The following is an 18,661-nucleotide window of genomic DNA, read 5'->3' on the forward strand; positions in this document are numbered from 1 at the left end:
GGATGTCCCTTTGCAGCGGACTACACTATTGAGCCTTGAGAAGCCATGCCAATGCAAAGTGCTTCAGGTTTAAGGTCGAACGCAAACCAACTTGCGGTTGGATGGTGAGGAAGACAGTGGTATCCCATTACAAAGAGTTCAAGTCCTAGACTTGACATTAATGCTTGCATTTTTTTGGATTTATTCCAAACCTTTCGGCGATATGCATTCAGTGGGAGAAGATGTTCCAGTCGACTACGAAGGTGTCTGTGGCGACTTCGTCAATCTCAAGATGATGTGCCGGCTCAGTCTCTCGGAGATACTCACAAAGATAGGTTGTGCGTGGGCGCGTTCACTGGGATGAGTGTATGTGTATGTATGAGCATCTGTGTCTGTACTGTGTTAAAAAAAATTCAAGATCAAACAAGTTATGATTTTACTTATTTGGCGTATTTTGTGATGTTGTTTAGAACGCGTTTTTTTTCTCACACAGTACAGAACAAGCGCTCATATACATGCGCATACACTCACCCCTATGAACGCACACACGCATATACTACCCCTATAAGCACCTCTGAAAGACTGAGCCGGCATATCATCTTGAAATTTACGAAGGGTCGACGAGAACGTCTCCTCCCACTGAATGCGCATCGCCGGAAATCCTGAAATAAACGTAGAAATAAATGCGAGCATCAGGATTTGAATCTTGGTGGACTGGGTACCACAGTCCCTCCAACCATCCAATCACACAATCACAAGTTGGTTCGTTTTGCTCTAGAACGCGTTGCTTGGTAAAGGGCGTGTTTGGTTACCCGCATCGAGTCCAACCAGGCCCGCGCAGGAAGGGAGAGGCCTGTTTGGTTGCCTGGTTTTCCTGTTGGGCCTGCATCGCACGCTCCTCAAAGCAGCATAGAGCCTGGCTCGCTGGAAACGCTCGATCGGCAGTTTCTCGCGAGCCAGGCTGAGTGCGGTGCGAGGTCGCACGGGCGGGAGCGAGGCGAGGGCGAGGGGGATGGCGGGAGATGGAAATCTGGCGCGCCGTCCCGGCGCCAAATTAGCCTCACCCTCCTTTCACTCGCTCACCCATAGCCACTGCCCCCTTTCTTCCCTACTGCCTCACCACCGGCGGCGGCTGCGATTTCAGATCTACGCTATAGGCAGCGGCGGCGGCGGAAGAGGCGGCGGCGTTTGCGGCGGATCTGGTGCTGCCCTTGCTGTTGGCCACCGTCTAGTCGACCTAGTCTGTGCCATGGCTCCCCCTACGCCGTCCTCGTCTCCGATGCCGGTAAGCAGCACCCCCTCCCCCTTTGTTAGCTTAGTGGTTAGGCCGTTAAGCTAGGTGTAGGATCGATTTCCCACTGAACGAACCGTCGATGTCGACTAGGTTCTGGAACCGGGACTAAAGGGTCGTTACTAAAGCCTCCCCCTTTGGTCCCGGTTCTTACACGAACCGGGACTAAAGGCCCTTCACGTGGCCGCTGCCTGGAGGTCCACCTTTAGTCCCGGTTGGTAATTTTATGATTTTTTTGAATTTTTTTTATTTTAAAATTTTTAAATTTTTTTAATCTCTAATCACCCCTCATCACTGCTCAATTTAACCTCCAATCTCTAATCACCCCTCATCATTCCAAATCATCTAACTTCCCGGACGGTCACCCATCCTCTCACTACTCCAGCCTGAGCATGCTTAACTTCCGGGTTCTATTCTCCCTCGTTTCCAAGTCTGCACTTGTTGTTTTCCTGACAATAGTAAGATGTCAATCCTATTAACCCTCAGGAATTTAGCTTGAGCATGAAGTCACACATTTCACTGTTTGAGTTTGAAACTATTGTTCTAAAAAACAATAATTATTTAGTAACACTAATATTTCTTGATAAGTAGTTTGACCATAGTTTGACCAGATTTGACCAAAATTCAAAAAAACTGAAATAATTATTTAGTAATACTAATATTTCTTGAATAATTAGTTTGACCATTGTTTGACCACAGTTTGACCAGATTTGACCAAAATTCAAAAAAACTAAAATAATTATTTAGTAACACTAATATTCTTGAATAATTATTTAGTAACACTAATACTTCTTGAATAAGTAGTTTGACCAGATTTAACAAAAATTCAAAAAAACTGAAATTTGAGCATAACTTTTTTTCCTTTTAGAATTTGAGGATTCTAAAAATTTGCAAACAGGCCGTGGAAAAGACAAAATCGGATGCGGATTTTCGTGCTGAACATTTTGATATATTATACGTTTTTTTTCTGACATCGTATGCAAAAGTTATAGCTGTTTTACATTTTTCCTACACTTTTTACAAAACATGTCCAAATTTAAGTTTTTAAATTTTCCTAACATTCTCACTGATATGAAGTTCACATATGTGCTGGCTGGCTGGGAGGGGTCAGCGCATGATGCTAACATTCTCACTGACAGCATGAGTCGACCTGATGGGATCAACATCCCCGATGACAAGTTCTACCTTGGAGATGCTGGCTATGCATGTCGGCCGGGTATTCTTCCACCCTTCAGGAAAACAAGATACCATCTCAACGAGTTCTCTGGTAGGAACTATCCTAGGACTGCACAGGAGTTGTTTAATCTCAGACACTCCAGCCTTAGAGTAACTGTTGAGAGGGCATTTGGAGCTCTGAAGAATAGGTTTAAGATCCTGGATCAGAAGCCATTCCACCCATACTCCACTCAGGTTAAGCTAGTTCTTGCTTGTTGCATTCTGCATAACTGGATCCTCCGGTGGGGCTTTGATGAACACGTGCCTGAGGAGGAAGATGTCGAGCCTGACGATGTTGTTAGCTCCGGCCATGGTGTGGAGGCATTTGACAATGACGCTTGGAAGAACAAAAAGTTGGAGTGGGCAGAGGCGACGTGGCTTAACAGAGGTCAGTGCAGGATTTGAAGAAGATGGAAGAAGAACAAGAAGCAGCAGCAGCAGCAGTAGAAGCAGCTGCAGAAGCAGAAGCAGAAGTAGAAGAAGAGGAAAGGAAGAGGAAGATCTGATAGCACCGATGAACTATCCCCTATTTAGCCAATGTCTCTTAATAATTTGAACTGTCATTTGATAGTAGTTAGGATGAACTGTCATTTGTTTAAGTAGATGGCGCTACATTCTGTATGGTAAGCTCACCACTAGTTAGAAGTGGTGACAACACCTTATGCAGGTTGCAACCAAACACCATGTCATATGTGCGCCTAATGCAATGCGGGCAACCAAACGCCGAGTCGAAAATGGTTGTCCCATGCAACTAGGGGCATGCAGGCAACCAAACTATATGCATCTGGGGTTTTTTGGCCTGCATCTCCTCAAACCGGCTCAATAGAGCCAGGCGAGTTTTTTGACTTGCATCCCTTCAAACCGGCTCAATAGAGCTAGGCGAGTTTTTTGGCCTGCATCCCTTCAAACCGGCTCAATAAAGCCAGACTCGCCGGGCCAGGCTGAATCGGCAATGTAACCAAACACGTCCAAAAGTGTAGCATGGTGTACGTGCCAGCCACGGAGCACGATGAAATGAAGCGGCGCGAACGCACGACACTGATTGCACGAACCCACACGAAGCGAGACTTCCGTAGATTCTGGACTCCTCCCCCCACCCAAACCCTCGCCTCCGCCGCACCATCACCGTGCCGCCGCCGCCAGCGCTGATGGACGGGCCCGTAGAGGATCCCTTCCTCCGCCTTTCGCCGGAGCTCGTCGAGGAGGTCCTCCTCCGCCTTCCGCCGGAGGAGCCCGCCTGCCTCGTCCGCGCCTCCGCCGTCCGCAAGCCCTGGCGCCGCGTCCTCGCCAGCGCGGGCTTTCGCCGCCGCTACCGTGAATTCCACGGACCACCTCCGGTCCTCGGGATCGTCCAAGAGGACGCCAGCTTCCGCCCCATATCGGCGCTCCCTGCCCAGCCTGTCCGCTCCCGCTGGGCTAAAGTGAAGGCCCTGGACTGCCGCCACGGCCGCTACCTATTCGAGTCCTACAGCCGGTACTTCGGGGAAGGGGAGCCCGTTTACATAACCATCGCGGACCCTCTGACGGGCCACGAGCTCCGCCTGCGCACACCGGTGGACGACGGCGTGCTCTGGTTCAGCGCGGCGGTGCTCTGCGCCGCACAAGGCTGCGACCACCATGGTTGCCAAGGAGGGCACTTCTGTGTGGTCATCGTGACCACCAATCATCAGAAAAAAGTCACAGCGGGATGGATGTACTCGTCGGAGACTCGTGTGTGGACCGAGCTCACCTCTGTTCATCACCCCGATATCACCAAGTATACCTATAACCGAGGTTCGCCAAGCGTCCTTGTGGGTGATGCACTCTACTTTGACTTGGATGGCATTATCAAGTGCCAACTTGGTACACTTCGCTTGTCAATGTTTGAGAGGCCGACCGATGCCAAGGGGCATGTCATGACGGCGGAAGATGGGGGGCTCGGATTCGCTGCCGTGGTTGATGTCACAAACCTGACCATTTGGTCAATGCAGACCGGACCAGAGGGAGCCATGGGATGGGCAAAACTCAGGGTAATCGATCTTACGACGCTGCTCCCTGACAGGGCCCTTTCGATTCCAGCACCTGAAGATGGAATTAGTGGCATCGCCGAAGGCACCCAAATCATTTTTGTGAGCTCATGTGTTGGTACCTATATGGTCGATCTCAAGTCAAGGCGAGTTAGGAAGGTATCTGATCCTGGCAGAAAAGTCTTTCCCTACATGAGATTCTACATCCCAGGTATTATTACTTATGTAAATATATACAACCCTGCAAAATCCCGTTTTACGATCTGTCAGTCCATATTTTCTTAATGATCCTCTGAACTTGTGGATTTACCTGGCGTGTTTGTGCCTTGTGGTCGGTGTGTAAGCAAAATGTACATTCAGTTAAACCTGATTCATCAATCAGTTGATTTTATGTTCTAATTTCTTGCATTTCTGCAGCAATGGAAGCAGCTTCTATGGGCCAGGGGCAGTGAGCTGGTGCTTTAGTGTTTGTCAAGCTCTACTTGCTGGAGCAAGTTGGTGGAGGTGGAAGTAGTGATGTTTTGCACAAGTATGGCTCTGCATCTGTGAGGTTACTGCTGGTGTTAGTTTTGGGCTCTGGAACTTCGTTAGCAAGTTGTTGCTTCCGTGCTTTGCAGTTTGTAAAGATCTTTTCAGTCATTTTGTGATCTTGTGAAATATGCTGACACGAGCGCGACTCAAAGATTGTTTGCCATGGGAAAAGACCTGAATGGTTTCGAAATCTAAGTGTGGACACTTATTAGGTACTCCCTCCGTTCCATAATTCTTGTCGTGGTTTTAGGTCAAAACTGATTCTTGTCGTGGAAAGGAGGGAGTACTTTCTAATAAGCAGGTTCTAACTTGATCTTGGAAAAATACCAGGTCTTCAAGTATTTCTTTCCATTCTTTACATGTCTGGTCTCTATTTTTATCCCGGAGAAGCGACTCTGTTGCATCTGAGGTCTAAACAGTTAAACACTGTCAGGCCATAGCCCACAGCAAACCCCTACTCTGATCGTCTCTTCAGAAATTGCAGCTATTTCTTCAGTTAAAGCGACCTACTGTTCAGATTCAGACAACGGATGCAAAGTGGAATCTTGTAATCTTGGACGTCCAAGCAGCATCCAGCGGCCCAAGTTGAATTTCCTCGATTAGAGCACTTTGGTTTGTCACCGTTCCCAGCTCTTTACCTTCACCTCTTTTGCTTCAGTTGCTAGAACCGACCTCTTTTGCTTCAGTTGGTAGAACCATTTTGACTGTAATCTGGGCTGTAAAATCATGCACGGGATCAAAATATGCTGACACTAAACCCTCGCCGTCACTAGTTGCGAGCTAAGCTATTTCAAAACTACTTATAACTCAAGAACTCCCCAAAAGTAGCTCCTTCGAGCTATGTTTTTTCTGAATCCTTTCTTTAGGTTCTTATGATCATGTCAAATAAAAAAATTACAATTTTTTGTGTGACAAACATTAAGAAATGTTTTGAGTGCTTGCTAAGTTTCATCTTGGAATCACATTCATGGATGTCGTGGGAAAAAAACAAAATTGATGCTTCGAAGATGCTAAACTTTCGAAAGCATTTTGAAGCGCTGATTTTATTTCCTTCCACGGCTTCCACAGATGTGATATGATGATGAAATTTGTAAGCACTCGAAAGTCGAAACATTTCTTAATGTTTGCCAAAATAATCAGGTTTTTATATATTTTTTATTAATCTTTTTTTACTATTCATGTCAATAGCATTTGAGCTTGAGCTCAGATTAGGATTTTCGCATAGTATTGGCTTATTCTTCTTCCACACTATGAAAGGTCCGCAACTCAGGCTATGTTGCAAACTATGGCACGCGTTGGGGTGTTGTCATCGTTGAAGTAGCTTCGCTCCACCATCCATGCTGTCGTCATGCATTTTCCTTCGGATTGATACGTGGCAGCAGCGAATTGATTTTCTTTTTGGGAGGTAATAAAATTACAAGCAGGTCCATGGACAACCTAGTGACCTACAAGCATTGAAGCAGCTGAAAGCGCCCCACCCAGAGCGGAGCAATCCTTGATGTACTAAACACTCAAGAAGTCGTCGTACTAAGGTCCCACTGGAGCAACACACCAAAGGAACAACTATCAGCGATAAAGAGAGTTGTAGATCGGAAGGATCAAACAAGTAAACACATGAACGAAGACTGGATCGAAATATATCTGCCAAAGACCATCATTGATCGAATCCCGCGAGATCTGATGAATACCATCATTAAGAATGGGATCGAACGTCAGAGACATTATTCCTACTGAAAGACATCGCCGCCACCATACAACCCAACCAAGACGCTAAACCTAACAAGAACAAGAGCGGCCCCCTCCCCTTCGGCCGGTTTCTCGAGGTCATCCGCACCTCCATGGCCCAAAGGCCATCGCAGGCGGGTCAGAAAGGCGGCGACACCGACAGGAGGAGGAGAAAACCTAATTGCATGGGAGTCTTTTCATGGGAAGTACTAAACGCGTTGATCTACATCAACTCCTCTCTTTCCATTGGTGGATTGATTCGACACGCCATACGATGTATCCACTATTTTTCGAAAATACTTCCCTCAATAGTTCTTTTTCATTACAAATAGTTTTTCTTTCAAATTGAGAAATATTTTCGATATGAAGAAAAGAATCCATTGCATGGAAACATTATTCACATAGCATGGCGACATAGATAAGAGATTTTTTTCCCATCAAACGGGAAATCATTTCATTTTAAATGGAACGTCGATATTTCCATCTCACTAGAAAAATGCACGTGTCACACCAAAAAAACAAAGCTTCCATCACCTCAAAGATGCATGTTGCACTTCCTTGAAATAAGTGAGTGAATGTGAAATTTTCAGTTAAAAATAAGTCACAGAATTTGTTTTGTCTTCTAAAAGTCTAAAAATACATTGTTGTATGATGATTTTACATATTGTACTATCCAATATTATCGCCATCTCCTCCGCAAAAAATAATAATATTATCGTCTTCTCTTTTCTTTTTCTTTTTTCCTTCAAGGCAGCTCGACCAAACCCTCGACACCGCCGCACCCAAACCCAAACCCTCTTCCCCATGTAGTACTGGTTCCACTCTTCCCCAACCAAAACCCTAGACACCGCCGCACCATGCCGCCGGCGGCGGCGCTGATGGACGAGCTCGTAGAGCATCCGTTCCTCCGCCTTTCGCCGGAGCTCGTCGAGGAGGTATTTTTCCGCCTCCCGCCGGACGAGCCCGCCTGTCTCGTCCGTGCCTCCGCTGTCTGCAAGCCCTGGCGCCTCATCCTCGCGGATTCGGGCTTTCGCCGCCGCTACCGCGAGTTCCACGGAGCACCTCCCGTCCTGGGTTTCTTCCAGAAGGACGTCAGCTTCTTCCCCATCTCCGCCCTCCCCCATGGCCAGCCTAACGATCCTCGCTGGGTTCCCCTGGACTGCCGCCACGGCCGCGCCCTCTTCGCCTTCGCCCCCGCCATCTTCGCCTTCGACCCCGCCTACCGGAACGTCGTGGAAGGGGGGACCGTTGGACTAATCATCTGGGACCCTATGACGGGCCAAGGGTGCCGCCTACCCTCACCGGTGGACGACACTTTCGGCGAGCTCCGGTTCACGTTCAGTGCGGCGGTGTTATGCGCCGCACAAGGCTGCGACCACCACGGTTGCCAAGGAGGGCACTACCGTGTGGTCATCGTCACCACCAATCAGCGGCAAAGCGTCACATCGGGCTGGATGTACTCGTCGGAGACTCTAGTGTGGGGCAAGCTCACCTCTGTTCATCACCCCAATGTGGAGTATACCTATAACTTGGGTGCGCCTAGCGTCATTGTGGGCGATGCACTCTACTTCAACACTAGTGGCATCGTGGAGTGCCAAATTGGTACTCTCCGCTTGTCAATGTATGAGAAGCCGATCGATGGCAATGGGCGTCTCACGACGGCGGAAGATGGCAGGCTGGGATTCGCTGCCGTGGTTGATTTCACAAATCTAACTCTATGGTCAATGCAGAGGGGACCGGAGGGAGCCACGGGATGGGTAAAACTCAGGGCAATCGATCTTAAGAGGCTACTCCCTAATGGTGCCCTGCCGATCCCAGCCTATGAATTTGGGATTAGCAGGTGGGTGCGTGGAATGCTTGTCAGTGGCATCGCAGAGGGCACCCAAGTCATTTTTGTGAAAACACAAGTTGGTTCCTATATGGTTGATCTCAAGGCAGGGCGAGCCAGGAAGGTGTCTCGCCTTGGCAGAAAAATCTTTCCCTACATGAGCTTCTACATCCCAGGTACTATTACTTTTGTGCATACATATAAATCATGTACAATTCCTTGATACAATCTTTCAGTGAAATGAAAAGTAACTTTAGACATGACGACATATGTGCTCAAGAAAGAGACGTCTGAATTTACCTGTTGAGGAGAATGTACATACCGTTGAGCCTGATTCAATCAATCAATTGAGTTTATGTTATGATTTTCTTGCATTTCTGCAGCAATGGAAGTAGCCTGTAACGGCCAGGAGCAGTGAGCTGGTGCTTGAAGTTCTTTGGCAAAGCTTGAGTTGCTGCTAGAGTAAGTACTTTTGGATCAAAGGGGAGGTGGTAGTAGTAATGTTAGATATGGCCCAAGTGCAGCTCTGGATCTGTAGGAACGTTGTGTAAGTTGGGTTAAGGACCAATACTGCTGGTCTTAGCATTGGCGCGTGGAACTTTGCTTAGTAAGTTGCTGCGTCTGTGCTTTGCATCTGTGATGTTGCTGCTGGTGTCAGTTTTGGGTTTTGGAACTTCGTTAGCAAGTTGTTGCTTCCCTGCTTGCAGTTTGTAAAGATCTCTTCAGTCATTTTGCGATCTTGTGAAATATCATCTAGGTACTTTCTGATGAGCAGGGTCTGACTTGATCTAGAAAAATATCAGGTCCTAGCACACAGCAAATCCCCTGCTCTAATCCTTTCAGGCCCTAGCACACAACGAATCCCCTGCTCTAATCCTTTCATCAGAAACTGCAGCTATTTCTTCAGTTAAACACCCATTGTTCAGATTCAGACAACGGAGACAGTGGCACTATCTTCTAATCTTGGACGTCCAAGCAGCATCCAACGGCCCAAGTTCAATTCCCTCAATTAGAGCACTTGCTTTGTCACCTTCCCGCGCGTCCAACTTCACCTCTTTTGCTTCAGTTGGTAGGAGTATTTTGACCATAACCTGGGGTATAAAAGTCAGGTAAGAGCAGATTTTGATCCCAGACTAAACCCTATCCGCTGCCAAAAAAATATTCTTCCAAAAGTATCTCCTTTGTGCTAAGATATATTTCAAAAATGCCAAAAAAAAGGGTAGCCCAAGAATTCCCCAAAAGTATCTTCTTTGTGCTGTGTTTTTCTGAATCCTTTCTTAAGGTTCTTATATGATCCTGCCAATCCTTACCCTGCGGGCTGCGGAGCAGTGGCACTGCATAGGCAGTTTGCTAAGCACATGAATGTCGTGTGGGGTCGATAGTAACACACAAGCAGATCATGTGTTGCGGGGATTGGTAGTAGCCATCGGAACATGCTGGATTGGTAGAACCTGACGTGGTACGAATACTCCACCGGCTGACGACAACGGTTGAATTTCTCAGCTTTGCTGGAGAAATGCTTGAAGTTAAAATCAACATCATATGCCACAGGAATAGCCTACCGAGCTTGGTTTCGCAATGTGCATCTGAGTGATCGTAAAAATATTGAGATCGTAAAAATATTGAGAATGAAGAAGAGTATCGCATCATCGTTTTCTCGGTTTCGCCGTGAGTGAAGAGCACATCCGTTGTTGCGGCGGTGGACCGCGGGCCGCAACACTATGGTCCGAAGGGGCAACGCAGTGGTGACGTGGGTCGATGCAACCGAGAGAAGAACCACGGAGCGGCGGCGCTGCGGCCCGACGGTGCGACGCAGCGGCAACCTGTTGCTTGATAGGTGGAGGGGCGCGCTGAACTCGGGGACGATCTTCACGGGACCCGCGGAGGCGCGCGCAACCGACAGACCAGGGCAGGCGTGCGGCGTAGATGGGATGGCTCGTGGCAGCGAGCGGGTGATCAAGCCGATCGCGCGCGAGGTCGGGGACGCCGCTCGGTGGAAGCGGGGTGGCGGCGGAGTTCGAGATGAAGCCGGCGATGACGGACAGCGTGGGACGTCGTGCGAACGAGCGTGTCAGCATCGGCACCCGGGCTGCCAAAGCAGCGTCGGCGCCCGGGCAACGAGGCCCGACCGCCCGAGTGACCAACATAGTAGCGGCGCCCGAGCTGAGGCAGCCAACGAGCCTGACGCAGCCGGCCCGACACAGCCGCGTACGAGGCCGGTGAGGCAGACCGCAGGGTCGCCCTGTCCAGACGCAGCGGAGGCGGGTGGCGTGGATCAACAGGCGGCCAGCGCGCGAACGGCGGTTATGATGGGCCGCCGCATGGCGCGAGGCCGCCGGGTCGGGACGGTGACGGCCGACGTAGATCGACGAGCGGGCCGTCGCGTGGACGACGGCCGTGAGGGGCCGCCTGTCGCGCGAGGCCGCCAGATCAGTGAAGAGCCTGCCGGTCGCACCGGTGTCGGAGTAGAGGCGCACGGGGGTTGACGGCGGCGGCGGGCGACGCAAACCAATCAAGCATAGATCGGAAAACCCCAAAAAAAACGCCGACCAAAACGACCGGCGAGAGAGTGAAAAAACCCGGAGCAAGGGCTCGGGAAAAAGACTCTCTAGGGCAGCCGGTCAACACGACCGGCGAACGAACCCTAGGTACGGGCGGCGCGGCCCCCGGCGGCGGTCATGGAGGCCGACCGCCCCGGGGGCAGCGCGCGGGTGCGGAAGCGGCGGCGGTTAGGGTTTATGATCGAGGTAAGGCTGATACCATGTTAGAAGGGAGAGAGGGATTGGTGGAATATGATGGATGTATTATTGAGCCTAAAGGACGAGTATATATTGAGTACAAGACTTAAAGGGCAAGACACCTCCTAAAGATAAGATGAGAGAGGAACTGATCACAACGAATTGGCGGTCTTATGTGATGGAGTCACCCGCACCCGCGCCTGCCTCTGGCGACTGCCGGGGCGATGCCCCCGACGTGCCCACCGCGGCGGCGCCGGCGGCCTCTCCGCCCATGTCCCCGGCCCCCTCCCCCTCCGCCCCGCCCCCTCCGATGCCCCGTCGCCCCTGGTTTGGGCTGACCTTGCGGAGGACGAGGACGTCGCTGCCGGCCGCCCTGTGGTTTGCCGGGATCGGGTCCCCCCTCCCGCCCCTGCTCGCTCGCCGCAGCTCCCTGCCGCCGGCGGCCTTACCCCCAGGGGTGGGGGTTCGGCTGCCCGTGCGCGAGCCCAGCGCCGTCGAGGCTCGAGCTCAACTCGGCCTTCTTCGGGGCAAGGCACGACCTTGGGGACGGGACGATCCCGCCGCCGCCGGCGCGCGGCTGGCTGGGGGGTCGCGGGACGCGCGGACCTGGGCCCTGCCCGGTCGTCGTGGCGGCCTTCGAGTGTTGTGGCCGTGGCCGAGGTGGCCGCGCCGCCCCCGGCGATCGCCGCCAACGTGTCCGTGCCCGCCCGCCGCACCCCGTTCCGGCCGTTCATCGCCACCTTCGGTTCCTCCCGACTCCGTTTTGTCTCAGCCCACCGCGCCGTTCGCCCGTGCCCCCCTCCCCGGCGACCTGCCCCCGCCCCCCCCCCGCGCCGGCGGCGGTAGGGGAATCCCTAGCCGTCTGCCCGCCCCGTGCCTACGTGGTGGGCCGCCCTGGCGTGGGCCGCCCCTCCCGGGCTGGACCGCCTCCCGCGGCGCCTGCGGCTGGGCTGGTCATGGGCCTGGGAACGACACGGCCCACGGCGGGTGCCGACCCATCCCAAGGCCTGCTGCCCCGGCCTCCTCTGGTGCGATCGGTTTGGCCCCCGCTAGGGTTCCCGTGTTGGGAATCGTAGCATAATTTTAAAATTTTCCTACGCTCACCAAGATGCATCTATGGAGTATACTAGCAACGAGGGGAAAGGAGTGCATCTACATACCCTTGTAGATCGCGAGCGGAAGCGTTCCAATGAACGTGGATGACGGAGTCGTACTCGCCGTGATCCAAATCACCGATGACCGAGTGCCGAACGGACGGCACCTCCGCGTTCAACACACGTACGGTGCAGCGACGTCTCCTCCTTCTTGATCCAGCAAGGGGGAAGGAGAGGTTGATGGAGATCCAGCAGCACGACGGCGTGGTGGTGGATGTAGCGGGTCTCGGCAGGGCTTCGCCGAGCTTCTGCGAGACGGAGAGGTGTAGCAGGGGAGGAGGGAGGCGCCCAAGGCTGTCTTGCTACTGCCCTCCCCCCCTTTATATAGGCCCCCTGGGAGGGGGGGGGGGCGCCGGCCAGGGATCCCATCTAGGGTGGGGGCGGCGGCCAAGGGGGGTGCCTTGCCCCCCAAGGCAAGTGGGAAGCCCCCCCACCCTAGGGTTCCCAACCCTAGGCGCATGGGGGGAGGCCCAAGGGGGGGGGCGCCCAGCTACTAGGGGCTGGTTCCCTTCCCACTTCAGCCCACGGGGCCCTCCGGGATAGGTGGCCCCACCCGGTGGACCCCCGGGACCCTTCCGGTGGTCCCGGTACAATACCGGTAACCCCCGAAACTTTCCCGGTGGCTGAAACTTGACTTCCTATATATAATTCTTCACCTCCGGACCATTCCGGAACCTCTCGTGACGTCCGGGATCTCATCCGGGACTCCGAACAACTTTCGGGTTTCCGCATACACATATCTCTACAACCCTAGCGTCACCGAACCTTAAGTGTGTAGACCCTACGGGTTCGGGAGACATGGAGACATGACCGAGACGCCTCTCCGGTCAATAACCAACAGCGGGATCTGGATAGCCATGTTGGCTCCGACATGTTCCACGATGATCTCATCGGATGAACCACGGTGTCGAGGACTCAATCAATCCCGTATACAATTCCTTTTGTCAATCGGTATGTTACTTGCCCGAGATTCGATCGTCGGTATCCCAATACCTTGTTCAATCTCGTTACCGGCAAGTCTCTTTACTCGTACCGCAATGCATGATCCCGTGACTAACGCCTTAGTCACATAGAGCTCATTATGATGATGCATTACCGAGTGGGCCCAGAGATACCTCTCCGTCACATGGAGTGACAAATCCCAGCCTCGATCCGTGCCAACCCAACAGACACTTTCGGAGATACCCGTAGTGCACCTTTATAGTCACCCAGTTACGTTGTGACGTTTGGCACACCCAAAGCACTCCTACGGTATCCGGGAGTTGCACGATCTCATGGTCTAAGGAAAAGATACTTGACATTGGAAAAGCTCTAGCAAACGAAACTACACGATCTTTTATGCTATGCTTAGGATTGGGTCTTGTCCATCACATCATTCTCCTAATGATGTGATCCCGTTATCAACGACATCCAATGTCCATAGTCAGGAAACCATGACTATCTGTTGATCAACGAGCTAGTCAACTAGAGGCTTACTAGGGACACGTTGTGGTCTATGTATTCACACATGTATTACGATTTCCGGACAATACAATTATAGCATGAATAATAGACAATTACCATGAACAAAGAAATATAATAATAACCATTTATTATTGCCTCTAGGGCATATTTCCAACATCCCGATCCAGCCACCTCGCTCCTCTCTCCCCACGTCTCTCCCTCACTCGCCCCCTCCCCCGCCGCCTCGGCTCGCCCCTGCTGCGCCGGCCCTCCCTCCCTCCCCCGACCTCGGCCCCGCCTCCTCGCCGGGGATGACGCGCGAGTGGGGGGACAACGCTGGCCGGCCCAAGCACGGCCTGGACGACCGCCGTGCCCCGCCACGCTCGTCACCCGAGGGACTACGCCGGGAGGCGGACCTGCGCCGCGAGCTCGACTCCAGGGCCCCGCGCCGCTCCCCTCCCCGCGAAGCTCGGCTCTCCCCCAGTCGTGACAGACGCCGCTCGCCGGCCAGAGACGGCCGCCGCTCCCCGCCCCGCGATGACCGCCGGGACCGTCCCCGGTTGCCCGTGGTGGAGGCGCGGCAACCTGACCGGCGGCGGTCCCCATCCCCGGAGCGGCGCCGGGCCCGTTCTCCGTCCCCGTCCCGTCACCCTGTTCCTGCTGCCGCCGACGCGCCCTCGCGCCGCTACCAACCCCCCCCCCCACAACCAGCCCAGTTTCCCTCCCACCTCTGGAGGCAATGGGGGGCGAGGGCGCCAGGGCGCAAAGAAGAAGAAGAAGCGGGGTCCGGCTCGCCCCCCTGCTACACCGGCCCCCTCCCCCGCGACCTCGGCGTTGGCTGATGTGGTAGCTACTCGTGACCAGCCCCCGTGCTTCAACTGCGGGATCGCGGGCCACTACCAAGTGGAGTGCACCAACCCTCCGATGTGCTACCTCTGCAAGGATACCGGACACCCGGCGGCCTTGTGCCCGGATCGTCCGTTGACTGATGAGCTCATGATGTACGGCCATGGCATCGAGGGCCTCGGGTTCTTCCACATCGAGGTCGACGATCTAGCACCCCCCTCCCCATCGCTCCAGGCGATCGTCACCGTCGTGGGGGTGGGTGTTGCTTCTTCGGAGATGATCGAGGCGGAGCTCAACCACCTGTGCCGCCGTACGTGGGACTGGCAGGTGACTCCAACCTCTGCCAGCTCCTTCACCGTTGTCTTTCCTGACGCCATCAGCCTGGGCCTCTGCACCCGCAGCGACGACATCACCTTGGCCCTGAACAAGCTTGTGGTCAACATTTCTGAGCCTAAGGCCGACCCCAAGGCGGTCGCAGTTCTGGATACTGCTTGGATCCTCATCGCTGGGCTACCTGATGTCGCCCGGTCCGAGCGGGTCATTCGCAGTATGTCCAAGATCCTGGGCAAGGTGGTGGTGGTAGACGAGCTCTCCCTCCGCAAAGAGGAGGAGGTCCGGGTCAAGGTTAAATGCCTCGACTCCGACAAGCTCCGTGTCACCGTTCGCGTCTTCTTCAACGACCTGGGATTCGACCTCAAGATCTCCCCCGAGCCTCCCAACCACGTTGGGCGCCCACGCTTCTCTGATGATGGGCACTTTGGAGGTGGGGGCACTGACCGGCGTGACGACTCTCACTACCGCCGGCCACGCCCCTCCCGCCACGAGGATCCGGACGACGACGATGAGCGTTCGGGCCACAGCCGCTCCCCCTCGCGCGACCCAACTCCGGGCCGTGGGGGAACGGGCGCTGGCTCGGGCCGCTCACATGGACTGATCCGTGCTGTCGGGGCTGCTCCCGGGATGTTGCTGACGGCCGCTCCCTCCTCCTCCACGGAGATGAGTGACATCTCCAGCGTCGGCCTTCTCGTCGCTCCGCCTTCCTCACCGCGCTCGCCCTGCTCCACCCCGGCGCCCGGTCCCCCGCCTCCGACCCTGGAAGTACCCCTCCTGGCCCTGGCGGACCCACCTTCGGTCATGCCTCCCTCCGGCGAGCTCCCTCTGCTCGGCTCCCCTGAGGGCGCACCGGCGCTGCCTGCTGCCGCCTCCCCAGAGGCCGCCGTTTCGGCATCGCCGGAGGATGGCCCGCCGGCCCCGGACCCGCCCTCTCCAGCTCTGCCAGGGTCCGACGCCAGCCAGGAGCCCGCGACGACTGCTTCTCCGACCTCTCGGCCCGCGACGACTGCTCCTCCGACCGCTCTGCCACTGGGGGTTGCTACGGACGTGGCCACCCCCGTCGCCCCCACCCGCCCCGGACTACGCCGTACGCACGCCGGGCTCGGGCCTCGTCGACTCCGGTGACTGCCTCCCGTCGCAGTGCCCGTCTCGACGCGGACCGCCCTACTGGAGGCCCTCCGCCGTCCATCTCCGAGCGCGCTGAGATCCGGGCCGCGGCCCGGAACCTCGAGCCAGGTGCGATCGACATCCCCCCAGTTCTTCCCGTTGCTCGTTTTCTGCTCTTGAGGCTGTTCCGCTGGGCCACCTCGCCAGGGTGGCCGCGGACTCGTCCATAGTTTTCAGGGGGGAGGTTGGACCCCCCTTAGAGCAGATTGCTGCGATCCAGGCCCGGGAAATCCTTGATGGGAAACTCGCTGAGACCCGGGCCCGCCTCCTCCACCCTCCGGCTCCCCAGCCCCCTGCACCCGAAATCCGTGGCCGCACCCGATCCCGCACTGCGGCGCTCAGGGCTAGTAGCGCCTCCTCTGTTCTGGGGTCAAGCAGCCCCCCGATGGGGGTTTAGATGCGGGTCCTCTTTTGGAACATCCGCGGTTTCGGCCATGACGGCCGGCGCCGCCAGCTAGTAAAGTACATGCGTGACGAACACATCGACATCATCGCCATTCAGGAAACCTTGCGCACGGATTTTTCTCTTCCCGAGCTGGAGCGCCTTAGCCCCCACCTATTCGCCTGGCATTGGCTCCCTTCTAGTGGGACCACGGGGCACTCGGGAGGCATCCTTTTAGGTGTGAAGGATGCCACCTTTGAGGTAGGCGGGATGGACCGGGGCGAGTTCTTCGTTAGCATGGAGCTTTTCGAGAGGGCGCTCAACTTCAAATGGGAGGTTGTCATTGTCTATGGGCCGGCGGACCACCGCCGCTCCCTGACCTTCCTTGATGAGCTCCAACGGAAGGTCTCCGCCTCCACCTTCCCGGTGGTTGTCGGAGGGGACTTCAACCTCATCCGCTCTCCCGATGATAAGAATAATGACCGAATCAACCTCCCTAGGATGCAGATGTTTAACGACTGCATCGCGGATCTCGGCCTCCGCGAGCATGAGCGGACGGGTGCCAGGTTTACCTGGACTAACCGCCAAGCCGACCCGACGCGGTCCGTCTTGGACCGCGTCCTAGTCTCCCCGGAATGGGAACTTAGATGCCCCTTGGCCTCGCTTCGTGCGATTACCCGGATTGGGTCGGACCACGTCCCTCTCCTTCTCTCCACCGCCGATGAACGTCCTCCCACCCCGCCTCGCTTCAGGTTCGAGCTCTTCTGGCTCAACCAAGCGGGCTTCAGGGAGGCGGTCGCGACCAAGTGGACCTCTGCGCGCTCCTCTCCCCACCGATCCATGTCAGCGATGGACTCCTGGCAGTTCTGTGCCAAGATCGGCCGCCAATTCATGAAAGGGTGGGGAGCTAACCTTGGTAGGGACCTCCGCGAACGGAAAAAAGTCCTCCTTTCAGCCATCCAAGCCTTGGATTACCGCGCGGACACCTCCGGGATCTCCCCGGATGAGTGGATGGTGCGATATGATCTCGAGGATTAGCTCGCTACCATCTACACGGATGAAGAAGCTTACTGGAGGCTCCGTGGTACCCAGCGTTGGGTGCTGCGGGGCGACGCTAATACGGCATATTTCCAGGCGATCGCGAATGGGCGGCGACGTCGGAACTCCATCCACTGTTTGTGGGATGGTGATTCCCAGCTCCTCCGCCCCTCGGACATCCGGACACATGTAGATGGCTTCTATAAAGCCCTATTCTCCCCCACCCCTCGGGGTGGGATCGCTCTGGCACATGACATTTGGTCAGGCGCCCAGCTTGTGTCGGTTGCGGACAATGCCGCCTTAGTTGCCCCGTTCTCCGAGGAGGAAGTCCTCGCGGCGATTAAGGGTATGAACGCCTCCTCGGCGCCGGGGCCAGATGGACTGCCAGTCTCCTTTTTTAAAGCTTTCTGGCAGACCATCAAACCTGAGATCATGGCTCTCTTTGACGAGTTTTTCTTAGGGACCATGGATCTTGGGCGCCTGAACTACGGGGTAGTCACTCTTATCCCCAAAGTTCCGGGTGCGACGGACATCCGCCAATTCCGACCCATCACTGTGATCAATGTGATCTTTCGGATCCTGGCCAAAGGGTACGCCAATAGGGTGACCCGGCTTGCCGACGCGATCACCCACCCCAATCAGTCGGCTTTCATTCAGGGCCGTTTTATCCTGGATGGGGTGTTGGTCTTCCACGAGGTCCTTCACGAAGTCCGCTCCAAGCACCAACGGGCGGTATTCCTGAAGCTTGATTTCCATAAAGCCTATGACACTGTGCACTGGCCCTTCCTTCGGGAAGTTTTACTCCGTAAAGGCTTTGATGACCGTTGGGTGACCAGAGTTATGCAGCTTGTCTCCTGCGGTCGGACCGCTATTAACATTAACGGTGAGATTGGCCCCTTCTTCCCCACACTCTGTGGGGTCCGCCAGGGCGACCCTTTCTCGCCGTTCCTGTTTAACATGGTGGACGATGCCCTCGCGGCCATTC

At 54.7% G+C, this 18,661-nt stretch overlaps 2 protein-coding genes across 2 annotated transcripts; both read left to right on the top strand.

Moving 5' to 3' along the window:
• The first annotated feature begins 3,558 nt into the window (after positions 1 to 3,558).
• LOC120965005 (uncharacterized) lies at positions 3,559 to 5,212 on the top strand. Its single transcript, XM_040390124.3, has 2 exons — positions 3,559 to 4,702; positions 4,909 to 5,212. Exons 1-2 carry the CDS (start codon positions 3,634 to 3,636, stop codon positions 4,941 to 4,943), a joined length of 1,104 nt encoding a protein of 367 aa, XP_040246058.1. The 5' UTR covers positions 3,559 to 3,633; the 3' UTR covers positions 4,944 to 5,212.
• Positions 5,213 to 7,507: 2,295 nt separating this feature from the next.
• Positions 7,508 to 8,993, top strand: LOC109763181 (uncharacterized). The gene is made up of 2 exons (XM_020322033.2): positions 7,508 to 8,751; positions 8,959 to 8,993. Exons 1-2 carry the CDS (start codon positions 7,605 to 7,607, stop codon positions 8,991 to 8,993), a joined length of 1,182 nt encoding a protein of 393 aa, XP_020177622.1. The 5' UTR covers positions 7,508 to 7,604.
• Positions 8,994 to 18,661: the final 9,668 nt, after the last annotated feature.

This window comes from Aegilops tauschii, chromosome 5, assembly GCF_002575655.3.
Source record: "Aegilops tauschii subsp. strangulata cultivar AL8/78 chromosome 5, Aet v6.0, whole genome shotgun sequence".
Classification (NCBI taxonomy): Eukaryota; Viridiplantae; Streptophyta; class Magnoliopsida; order Poales; family Poaceae; genus Aegilops; species Aegilops tauschii.

Bases quoted from the DNA above. Each gene is read 5' to 3' on its own strand.
- LOC120965005 (XM_040390124.3), top strand. From the start codon at position 3,634: ATGGACGGGCCCGTAGAGGATCCCTTCCTCCGCCTTTCGCCGGAGCTC. The intron at 4,703-4,908 runs GTATTATTACTT...GCATTTCTGCAG, and splicing joins CATGAGATTCTACATCCCAG to CAATGGAAGCAGCTTCTATG.
- LOC109763181 (XM_020322033.2), top strand. From the start codon at position 7,605: ATGCCGCCGGCGGCGGCGCTGATGGACGAGCTCGTAGAGCATCCGTTC. The intron at 8,752-8,958 runs GTACTATTACTT...GCATTTCTGCAG, and splicing joins CATGAGCTTCTACATCCCAG to CAATGGAAGTAGCCTGTAAC.